The following is a 12,036-nucleotide window of genomic DNA, read 5'->3' as shown; positions in this document are numbered from 1 at the left end:
ATTTGAGTTAATATGAGAAAACTTCTGTTGTATTTTTTAAGTAAAACATTTTAAAGCAGATTGCAAGTCAAACGCATAATAAAATCATAGAATATCTTTAGTTTTGAAGTTGTATTTTCTCTGAATAATAAGTTTAAAATGTTTTAAAAAATCATTTTATTGGGGGTTCATGCAATTCTTATCACTGTCCATACATACATCCATTTTGTCAAGCGCATATGTACATTTGTTGCCATCATCATTCTTAAAACATTTGCCTTCTACTTGAGCCCTTAATATCAGCTGCTCATTTTCCCCCTCCCTCCACACCCACCCCTACCTCATGAACTCTTCATAATTCATAAATTATTATTATTTTGTCATATGTTACACTGTCCATCCTGTCCTCTTCTCTGCCGTCCATCCCCCAGGGAGAAAGCTATCCATATATTCTTGTAATCAGTTCCCCCTTTTTACCCCATATTCCCTCCACCCTCCAGGCATCGCCACTCTCACCACTGGTCCTGGAGGAGTCATCTGTCCTGGATTCCCTGTGTTTCCAATTGCTATCTGTACCAACGTACATCCTCTGGTCTAGCCAGATTTGTAAGGTAGAATTGGGCTCATGATAATAGGGGAGGGAAGAAGTATTTAAGAACTAGAGGAAAGTTATATGTTTTTTATTGCTACCCTGCACCCTGACTGACTCATCTTCTCCCCACAACCCTTCAATAAGGGGGTGTCCAGTTGGCTGCCAATGGACTGTGAGTCTCCACTCTGCACTATTACATTTATAATGATATGATTTTTGTTCCTTGATGCTTGATACCTGGTCCCCTCGACAGCTCGTGGTCACGCAGGCTGGTGTGTCTCCTCCTTGTGGGCCCTGTTGCTTCTGAACTAGATGGCCGCTTGTTTGCCTTCAAGCCTCCAAGACCCCAGACGCTGTATCTTTTGATAGTTGGGAACCATCAGCTTTCTTCACCACATTTGCTTATGCACACGTTTGTCTTCATTGATCGTATCAGGAAGGTGGGCATCCTAGAATGCCAATTTAATAGAACAACATGTTCTTGCATTGAGTAAGTGCTTGATTGGCCCAATGTCCATCTACTGCCTTAATACTAAACCTATAATTATATGCACATAGATCTGTTTCCACACACTCATATACATATATTTACATATGTACATTCCAGTCTTTAGACCCCTGTAAATACCCTTTGTAACCTAGTTCTTTCTTCTATTTCCTTTTACTTTCCTCTTGTTCCACTATCATGCTCAGCCTTCATTTGGGTTTTAGTAATTTCTCTCGGTTACCTTGCCCTTGCTGAATCCCTGTCAGGCCTCTCACACCCTCCTTGCCACTGATTTTGGATCACTTGTTGCTCCCCTGTCCCTGGGTTGGTCAGTACCACCCCTTTACCCCCTCCTACTCCTCTCCTTTGTCCCCCCAGAACCATTGGTCCCATTGTTTTCTCCTCCAGACTATTCCTCCAGGCTATCTTATTATCTAGCTAGATCTGTAGAGATAATAATATGCACCAAAAATCAAGCCATATCAAGATAGGTGATTGGTGAGAACACAGCAATGACAACAAAAAAAGGAAACCAATTACCCATAGAAGAATGAATTAATTAAAAGAAAACAAATTTAGAAAGAAAGAAAAACCTGTAAATAGATCAAGGTCTGATTTTTTTTTATCTCTAGGCATGTCCTTCAGTCAAGTCCCATGGGGTACCATGCTCTGGCCCCAGAGTCTTTCCTTTGTACTCCCTCAGGGACTTCTACTGGTTTTTTAAAAAAAAATTTGAATAATCACAACATATTATAGTTTGATGTTAAGATAAGATAAATGTGTCAGTCACTTGGGTGAGAAACTTGTGATGAAGGAAGAAAATAATTCACACGTGTTTATTTTATATATTCATTTAAACAAGTCAGTCAGGAGTGGGTGAATCAATCAGGATCGTCTGTTTTCCAGAACCAGAGGATGGTGGTTGACAGTCCCTCTTTCATTCCCTAAAGGAGTCCAGTTTGGATGACAAACTTGTAAGCCAAAGTAATGGATTTCTGAATAAGACTGTTCATATGTAGATTGCAGCAGCTCCAAAACTCTCACGACCCTCAAGTGGGGTTTGGCTCAGAAGACCCAGTAAGGCAGCATAAAACTTCCCCTATGGGTTTCTGAGACTGTAAATCTTTCTGCAAGTAGGAAGCTTCATCTTTCTCCCATGGAGCAGTTGGCGATTTCCAGTGACTGATGTGGGAGTTAGCAGCGCTGCCCAGCATACCCTGCTAAGTAACTAGGGCTCCTACTGACTGGAGTTGCTAGGCAGTGCAATAGTTCAAGCAGGCTCCACTTCTAACCAAAAGGACTGCTATTGGCACTTTCAAGTAAGTGTGGGATGGCTAGCCTCAAGGTCTGAGGTTTAAAATCATCAGTCATTCTATAGGAGAAAGGGGAGGCTGTCTCTTCCCATTGTTTTATAGCCTAGGAAGCGCTTTATATGGTTACCCTGAGTTCTAATCAACTTGATGACCATAGGGTTGGTTTTTGGTTTACTGCTACTCCAAACATTGGAGATTCAAGATTACCCTTTCTTGGGAATGTCTCCATTAGTTCTGAGACACTGGGGCACTGTACTTATCTCTGATGAGAAATAGAAGCCAAACTCAATATCCACATAAATTGATTTTGTTTTTCCCAGACACCGGTTTTAAAATTTGCACTCCCAGAATAATCAAGAGTATAGGTGTACATGAATGACTGCATTTTTGTCCCGAGGGTTTATTTTGATCTGTAATTGTTTAAAGAAAGTGAAAATATCTAGTCAATGCAGTATATAATCTTCATTTATCTGAACGAATGGGGCTTTGAATGGTTGTACTAATCATATGCAATGAACAAGCCTGCATCTATGTGACCATTTTACAGATGAGGAGACACATCCAGTAAGTCTGAGTGTGTTCGGAGGACACATAAGTAAAAGTGGCTCCAAAAGTCTCCATATGAAACATTTTGACATATTGACTTATTGAAGGACAACCTATATGTAAATCCCCTTAGTGCAGTGGTTCTTAACATTCTTAATGCCACGATCCTTTAATACCCTTTAATACAGTTCCCCATGTTGTGGTGACCCCCCAACCATAAAATTATTTCCGTTGCTACTTCATCACTGTCATTGTTACTGTTATGAATCAGGCGACCCCTGGGAAAGGACCGTTTGACCCCCAAAGAGGTCATAACCCACAGGTTGAGATCCTCTGCCTTAGCGTCTGGAAGATGCTGATCATTTAGATCCTATGCTAGAATAATGTTTGTTATCAAGTTATTTTTCTACTTTGGAGAAATATTTCCAACTGGTTCACTAGTCCCTTCCATTTCCTTCTTTCTTTTTTTTCCCTGTCCCATTTTTTTTTTAACAGCGCCACGTGGGTTTATTTGTACAACAAACAGCACAAGAAGACACCAGCGCCATGCAGGGAGCAGCGCAGGGCTCACACCAGTCCCTCTCGCCCTCACACAGAGAACTCTACTTTGTGGGAGCCTGGGGGCCTTTGGGAATTTGAGCTGGGGCCGGGGCGCCTTTGGGAGCTTTTGCTGGAGTCGTGGCCTTGGCTGGAGCATCAGCCTTGCTTTGTGCCTTGGCCTTGGGCCGGCAGAGCCTCAGACCCTTGGCAATACGTGCCCGAGCCCGCTTGCCAAGCTTGGGGTGGGCAATGTAGGCCAGTCGGCTGAGCTTGCGGTTGACGCCCATTGGGCTCTTGGCCTTGACCTCTGTGGGCTTCACAAGATCCTTGATGGCCTCAGCGCGAGCAGCCGCAGCCTTGGCGTTATTGGCCTGCATTTTCTTCAGGCCCTTCTTGTTGTGCTTCTTGGCGAAGCGCATGTTCCTCAGGAACTTGGGGTCCACCCCCTTAAGAGATTCGTATCGTTGTGACCGGGGTTTTTTGATGCCGTTTCTGTGCCATTTCCGGGATTGGTTGTGCGTGGTGTGGTTCTTGGATCTGGCCATGTCTGCACTGACGCCAGCAGCTCCCGGAACGCCAGGGACCGGAAGAGTCCCTGTCCCATTTTATAGGTTTCCCTGACTATAAATAATTAAGGAAACAATAAATAATGCTCATGCTGGGTGACCAATTAGCCCACTTCAGGAAAACCTCTGCAATGCAGATACTCGAAAGGCAGTCTGGGAGGGATTGCTTAATCGAAAGTAAAGCAACATTTAACCCATCGGCAAGTAAATCCTGAACGTGAGCTGCTGAATGGTAGCAGTTAGCATTGTGTTTTCCAGAACTAACCTAACAAAATACCGCGAGAGTGGGACGCGGAAGTCACCGGAAGGCCGGAAGTTCTCTGCAAAGGAAGCGGTAACAGATCAATGGCGACTTCTCCTTAGCATAGCTTCTCCATTTAAAATACGGATACTAAGCGTACATCTGTCCCAATCATCTCTCCTACGAGAATAATTAGGTCATGATAGGCATGATAGGCTACCCGAGGTAGCTCGGGTCTCACCATTTACTGAACATTTCCATCTGTACTTCTTTAAAGGAGAAGCACTGGGCTAGAGGTTACGTGGTGAACTGCAATCCTAAAGGTCAGCAGTTCGAAGCCACCAGAAGCAAAAGACTGGGCTTTCTACTCCCGTGAACAGTTACAGTCTCAGACACCCGTAGGGGTCCCCGTGAGTCAGCATGGTCTCAGAGAAGTGAGAGGGAGTGCTTCTTTAGTAGACAATCAAGCATAGATAGTGTTAAAACCCCGTTTATGTTGTGATATTCTTTCTTTATTTAAAAATGATCCACCATACTTCAAATATATATCCTTCATGGCCTTACTGATCTTTGGGCAAACAGCACAGAAAATGAAAAAATAAGAGTACCTTTCCCTCTTCAAATCTGCAATTTGAAAAATGCTCCTGCACCTCGATTAGTAGTCCCCATGCCAAGTTTTCAGAAAAGGAAACATGCACGTACCGTTGAACCAAAAACCAAACATATAAATAAAACTTTATTGCGTCCCCCTCCCCAAATGATTTGTTGATCAAAATAATTCAATTGCCAAGTTACATCATAATCATTATTGTGGTCAGTATTCACCCTCCCACAGGCAGTGGTCTAAAGAAAAGAAACGGGAAGGAGAGGAAGTCTGCATTTCCTCTGAAAGCCTATCTCATTTGGAGGAAGAAGGCGCAGAGAAATTGGGTCTGCCTCCAATAGGTCTTGCCCCAAAAGAGTCCTGAGCAGGAGCTGCTCCCAGGACACCCGCTTGGCTGCTCTCTGCCTCCACTGATCCTTCATGCGCCTGCGGAGGCCTGGGCCAGGCAAGGACTTCTCTGAGGAGGTTCGTGAGAGTAGTTGGGAATAATGATTCAACCGGTAGGATCTTCATCCCTGAATATATACCTTCCACTTTCATCCTCCAAAGCCTGTCACTGCCAAGGAAAAGGGAGACAAGGAAAGGCTTACCCTGCAGAACTTCTACAGAGGGAAATGTGCGAAGAGAAAATGATTGCAAGTGATGTGCCCATTATGCACTCGGGAGTCAGACATTATGCAAAAAGATCCTGCTCCTGCATCCCCTGCCCCTCCGGAGAGATGAGAGCATACATATCTCTCCGATCTATTTATCTAATTGTCTGGCCTTAGTAAACATTCCCCATAACCATCTAGCTGGCGCGGCGGGGGTTAACTGGCTCCCTTTTAGCCTTTCTCAGCACTTCGCAGTCTTCCTCCTCAGCTCTTTGGGCTCATTTGTGTCATTGCGAGAATGCTGCCTCCTCCCTGGACAGACGGAGGCTGTGACACTGGGCTCTGATCCACACACAGAGGGGGCATGGAGTGCCTGGGAGGGATCCACATTAGGCAAAGCCCTCGGAGAGCAGATTTGTAGCTGGTAGAGGAAAGTTTTTTCTGCCAAATCATTTCAAATGTGTTGTTGAGTTAAGTTTGCTTCGCTTCCCATCTCCTTTTCTGATGGATGCAAGAGTATCATTTTATCTTCACCCAGGAACTTGTGTCAACAGCTCCCTCCACGGACCACTCGCGAGAGGTGCAATGTCAGAATGTCAAAATCTTGTTCCCCCTTAATCTGGAGATGGGATGCCTTTTACTTCTGCGCCTCTCCCTTCCTTTTGATGTCTGCTCTTGGCTGAGCTCTGTCCTGGTCATTTGGAGTCATACAGTCATCCGTCACATGTACCTGGGCAGGCCAATGCATACCTTTTACTCTCCTGGGCTGGCTGCAGCTGTCTTTGTCACTTCTTTAGAGCTCTGTTTAAGAACATTCCTCAGCCTCGGGGAGATCTCTACGTTCATAGCATCCTGTGTGGAAATCCTCTGTGTGTGTGTGTGTGTGTGTGTGTGTGTGTGTCTATGTGTGTGTGTTTTCAAGTCTTGTTTTTTTTTTATGGTTGAAATCTTAGTGTATTTCCTCTTAAAAACCTGTTGCTCCTATTGATGCAAACACTTGAAGCCTGACCACGAATGTAAGGTTACCCAGTGACAATGTGTGGACATGCCTCTTGCACTGAGCCTTTAGCAGGACCGTCTCAAGACTGTTTTCATTTGTTGCCTGTTGAGAAAGGCCGCAGGGAAATGTCAAAGTCGTACTCAATGGCATGTTATACTAGTTTTAAGCAAAGGGTAATTTTTAATTTTTTATTGTTGGTACAATTGCCTGTGTGTTTTCCTTTATTCTGTCTTTGCGCTGTGTTGTTTTATTTATTACTCCTCTCCAGTGACTCTTTGGTAGCCAAATCTTTCCTTCTATATTATTTGTTAGAGTTCACACATCAGATTTTCCTTTGAGCCTTGGGATCTTCCTTCATTGCCTTTGTCCCAGCAAATGAATCTGAATGGGAGGAGTGCCTTCTCCACAGGAGGGGAGGGAAAAGAAAACAGCTGAAGCATCCTCTGCTTTCACACAAGAAGCTGTTTCTCTTCCAGGGCCAGTTCTGGGGAGAAGTACTGAAAGCTCAGGAAACTCAAGAGAATTCTCTCTTCTTCCAGTTTCAATCCCTAGCCCCGAGGGAGAAGCCATGACGACTGCCATGTTATCCATTGGACAATTTTCCTAATAAAGTTATATACGTGCTCTACCCCGGGGGAAGTTTACATGCTGCCACAAGGATACACTTTGCTGAAAACTTATTATTAAACTGGCTCAACAATCCGTTTGAAGTGGAGTCATCCCAAATGGACACTAACAAAGTTTAATGGAAGACAGTGCACATTTTAAACAAAATGAAATTCTCCCACGACAGATTGTTATTAGCTTGGAATACCCAGTGACAAATCATATAGCATAAACCTAGGATACAATTTAGCAGCATTTATGGTTATCAGCCATGGAGCTTTATTATTGCTTTGTTATTGTATTTATTTGGGATCTAGAGATACTATAGGGGAGATGCCTGGTTTATTGAATGATGACCAGTGGCATATTGTGTCTTGTGTAGAGAGTCCATCCTCTTGTCTCCTTGGGAATATATAGTTTAACAAGACCCTTGCCATCATTTCTTTAACAGGGATAATAAACAGAACAATTCTGCATAAAAGCTCATATCAGCTTCTTTCATGCCTTTTCTTTTCGGAAGGCTGCCTAAGGGTTTAAGCAATTTACTGGCCTGACCCGCATCCTTTCTCTGCCGTCTGCGGTTCTTTTGTTTAACATTAGTATGTGGGCAAACAGCCTTCTGAGCTGTGCAGAGCTTATCAGCCTGCGTTCAGTCAGCCGGAACCCCATTCTATGTATCGAAGAGGGGCCACATTTAATGCTTCACAGTGGGAGCATCTGCAGTCTCCAAAAATGACTTGTTTATCAGATAAACTCTATCCTTCCGCTGACAAATGTGGTGGATGGTGCATCTTCAGTACCGTAGTTCTGAAATATAAGGCGTGTGCAAAACATAGGCTGCTGCAGTGTGGTGAGCAACACAGGTGAAAGCCATAACAGGAATCATGTAGCCACTATACAAGTACACTGGCTGGCTGTTGGAAAACGGAGACCACTCCCAGAGTCTCTTTTGGAATGGAATCCGTTACTTAAATAATGAAGTAGAGGAAAGACGTTTTCACTGTTAGCATCCTATTTTGTGATGTCATTGGTAAACACGGGAAGGTGCCTCAGTTTCCTGGTCTGCAAAAAACCTGGGTTGACAGGGGCTATCTGAGATATTGTGTATGCCCCCGTGGGACCTGGGTCTTGGTTGGGATACTAGAAGAAGTAGCATTAGAAACTTACCTGCGATTGACTCTAAACATTGCTAACAGTCTGTGACCTCAACATGATCTCTTTTTTTTTTGTGGGTGAGGGTGGAGTGGGTCATTAGAATTTGTAATCCTTTAAAGATTTTAGATGAATTTTAGAATCATCTTTCTAAAATATAACTCTGACATTTTATGCTAAAGGGCTCTAGAATTATGCCTTTATTGTGAAAGCATTTCCAGCCTTGATAGATAGACACATAGATAGAATGATACATACATACATGTAGATATACATATGTAACGAAGTGAATAAACACACATGCAATAAACTAAATATTTGTTTCAACTTGAACATTCCCTTGTATTGTTTCTCATGAGAAGGAACTATAGGACTTAAAAAATGTTCGCTTTGGGGATTGACTGGCAGCAGAGCGCAGTATGATCAAACAATCCATACTTTATGCTGACGTGTTAGCAATACTCAGGTAGCACTATAAAGAAAGTTTGATAAGCACATGATGAGGTTTGATTCTGAATGTACATCGCCCAGACTTATGGCATTCCCATCATTTAACACATATGATCCATTTTTTTGTTCTTACCTATAATTACCCTTCATCTTAAAGCATTTCCTCTAATTATTCCACTAGTAGTAGCCCCTTCACCTCTCAGCTGCTAATTGAATACCTTGGTGAAAAGCCTTTGTTATTAATTGTTGTGAAATGTTGTCATAACCATCTGATTAAATAATTCTTAGAAAAACCAAGTTTCAATGTAACTGAAACTACAGTGCTTTACAGTAATGATGGCAGTATGTAAACAAAATGTCTGATACCACAGAACTCATATTTGATGCCTCTGTGGTCAAAGCCCAGTATTATCCCTAATAAAAATATAGCTAACATGTTGTATAAGTCAATATAATTCTCAAAAACCTGATGATGCATTTTTGCATTTGATTTATACTTGCCTCGGGGGTTCAGTGCCCTTTTCTGGTACCGTTAACTGCATCCATAGACTCTCTTCATACAGGCTGCCTTATCAAAGAGGCAGCCATTAAGAAATACATTCAATATCAGACTAGGAGACATTTGTGTGACTTCCCCTACTCTCACTAATGTGTGCAAGCCCACTGTTCATGCAGAAATGGTAACTGTTAATGAGGGTTCAAAGGAAATTTCAAATCAGGTGTCATCTTTAGAATAAGGTACCTACCTCAACTGTCATTTTCTGTTATTTATTTTTTTCATTGGCTCTCGCTCTCAATGCAGCCCCCATTTTTGGTTGTTTTTTTATTATGATTCTAATGATTTTCAAACAAAACAAACACGCACGCGTACACACACTTGAGTCCCTGGCCCTGCACGTTTCCCGGGTCCAGCATTTCTGATTGCTCACTGATTTTCCTGACATGAAATCCCATGTGTCATACACCTTGCATGGCTGCAGACTTTGGCCGTCTCACCTGCTGTTTTGGTTGGCTTTCGATGCAAAGAGAAGAATATGAAAAAGAGGAAGGGGTGAGGGAGGGAAGTTTGGAAGACTGGAGCTAAAATTTTTTTTTAAAAAGGCAAATGTTTTTAGCGCCTTCATCTAGACATGTGTCCCCTCACTCTGTGACATGGCTGCTCCAGTGTTGCCATGGTGAGCATTTCTAATCATCCCTGCACATGACAGACTCCTATTTGTCTGCACTCCCTTGGGTGTAAATTTCTAGGCTTAAAAAAAAATCCATGTGAGCGTATCATCCGCCGTGCAGATGTTTCACTGCTTTAGAATATCAGGCAGCTGCTTGTGCCACCGTAGACAGCTAATTGGAGGCTGCATCGTAGGAACAGAGGCGTAATTATGGCATAAATACACATCCTCTGGTGCATCATTGTATCTCTATTAACAGAAAATTTTAAACAGTGCTCAGAGTGTAATTAGTGTAGTTGATAAAGTTGTAAAACATGTAAATAAGGGAAATAGCAGGTACGTGGCCAATCCACTACCCAGCACTAGGGGATGCAGATTATTGCCTATTTAGAAATAATTAGCAAAGCTGCATTAGCAGAGCCTGTGTCCAACAGAAGCAAGGCAAACATTTATTCTGGTAACAGCTCTTTCTGTGCTAGCCATGAAAATCTACTAATATTGGTAATTTAGCCCTCATTACCAGAGGATAAAGCATGAAAAGAGCTCAGACATGAAATATGACAAGTAATATTAATTTTTATTCCAGGGGAAAGGATGCTTCCTTGTGTTGCATGCTGATTTCTCGGCAGGGTCTCAGCAGTGCGTGTGGAGGAGGCAGTGGGTAGCTGGTAGTTGAGAATTCAGGGTACGGAGCTGGCTCCCTGCTGGAGGTATACCCTGGGGTGGCGATGACAGTGGCTGATGAGGCATGCCACTGTTAGTGCCCAGCCAAACCTCAGGTCACAGTTCAAAACAAGCACTCAGCCATTAAACTTCAGTCCTTATGGACCTGCGCAGCTTTATGTCCCCTATTCCTGCTCCTCTCCACTCTGCCAGCCCCTTTTCTCCTTCTCGCCAACATTTTTTTGCTTCTTTCCCCCTGTCCTCCCGCGGAATGCTTTTTCAGGGCTATGCAGGCAATCAGATTTTCGTGCTTCGCACCGCCCTTTGCAACGTGCCGCAGATAACGAGCCGCTGTTGTTCCGGAGGAGCGTGTGGGAGGGGTGCTTTCAGCGGTGCCTGAACTGCGGGGGTGCCCGGGATGAGAGATGATCCCTGGGCTCACATACATCGAAGATTGTGTCACTGAAGAATATCACCCCGTGACCGGGAATCATGAATGGCAAAAATTTGGAGCTTGTTTTACAAATACACTTCCTAATGAAGAAAAATGCAAAGGCACTGCTGGTTTCGGACACCTCAATTCATTTTCCAGACAGAGGAATAAAAAGGCAAGATGTTTGGGGAAGAGCCACCTTTGTTGCATTAATCTCTGGGCTGTTAGCTTGTTCTTTGTTTGCTTCTTGAAGCATAAAAAATGGCAGGAATTAAGACCCCAGCGTCTGAAGCCCACCGTGTGTTGTCGCACGCAGTCTTTGCTCTGATCTCCTCGTGCCCATGACACGCAGATCCGACTTCTTTCACCTGCTTCTGGGCACACGCAGGAAGAAGTCAATTTCCTGAATTTTAGGTTGAACTGCCAGAAAATAAGTTACCAGCCAAGGGCAAACTAAATATCCAATCCATCTGAGTTACACAATACATTCGGGATGCCGTATAAATAACAATTCTAGGGGGAAGACTTTTTTTTTAAAGACATCAGGTTGTATCCTTTCACAGTTGAAATCTCAAGATCTTGGGTGTGTTCATGCACACATCGGAGTGGAAATATGATCCGTTTCATTTTCAAAAATGAAAGCAATATCTGATCGATACCTTTCATGGTGAGGGGCCTTAGGGCTGCCCCTCACCTAGAGCACAGGGAGCAAGATGCTGCTGGTAGTGACTGCGAGGATGTCTTCTGGTTGGGATCTTTACCTAAGGGGATGGGAAGAGCTAGTTAAGAAATGCCCTTGATGATTGGGGCGTAGACCACATCTGACACAACTTAGGCCAGAGCCACCAATGCATTTGCAGCTGCACACGCCATGTGAATACTGAGCAGTACAGGCAACATGGTCACAGACAACATGCAAATGTGAACACTCATATATGCCTACTGTATTCATCAACACCCACAAACACACCCTTTACTTATTTTACAGCAGATGCTGAATTGTGAGGGTGTATTTCATTCCCTTTGCAATTCTACTTCTGAACCCAAGCTAACATCCAGGCTCTAAAAGGCCCTTTCTTCCGGTTAGCACCTTGTCCCAGCT

General features: G+C 43.5%; 1 protein-coding gene across 1 annotated transcript; it reads right to left on the bottom strand.

Annotated features, from left to right (window-relative positions):
* Nucleotides 1–3,519: 3,519 nt before the first annotated feature.
* LOC142452811 (large ribosomal subunit protein eL29-like) lies at nt 3,520–4,002 on the bottom strand. The gene has a single exon (XM_075554014.1). The coding sequence runs from the start codon at nt 4,000–4,002 to the stop codon at nt 3,520–3,522; it is 483 nt and encodes a 160-aa protein (XP_075410129.1).
* Nucleotides 4,003–12,036: the final 8,034 nt, after the last annotated feature.

The sequence above is a fragment of the Tenrec ecaudatus genome, chromosome 7 (genome assembly GCF_050624435.1).
Source record: "Tenrec ecaudatus isolate mTenEca1 chromosome 7, mTenEca1.hap1, whole genome shotgun sequence".
In the NCBI taxonomy this organism is placed as follows: Eukaryota; Metazoa; Chordata; class Mammalia; order Afrosoricida; family Tenrecidae; genus Tenrec; species Tenrec ecaudatus.
This window is presented reverse-complemented; position numbering and strand designations above follow the sequence as displayed.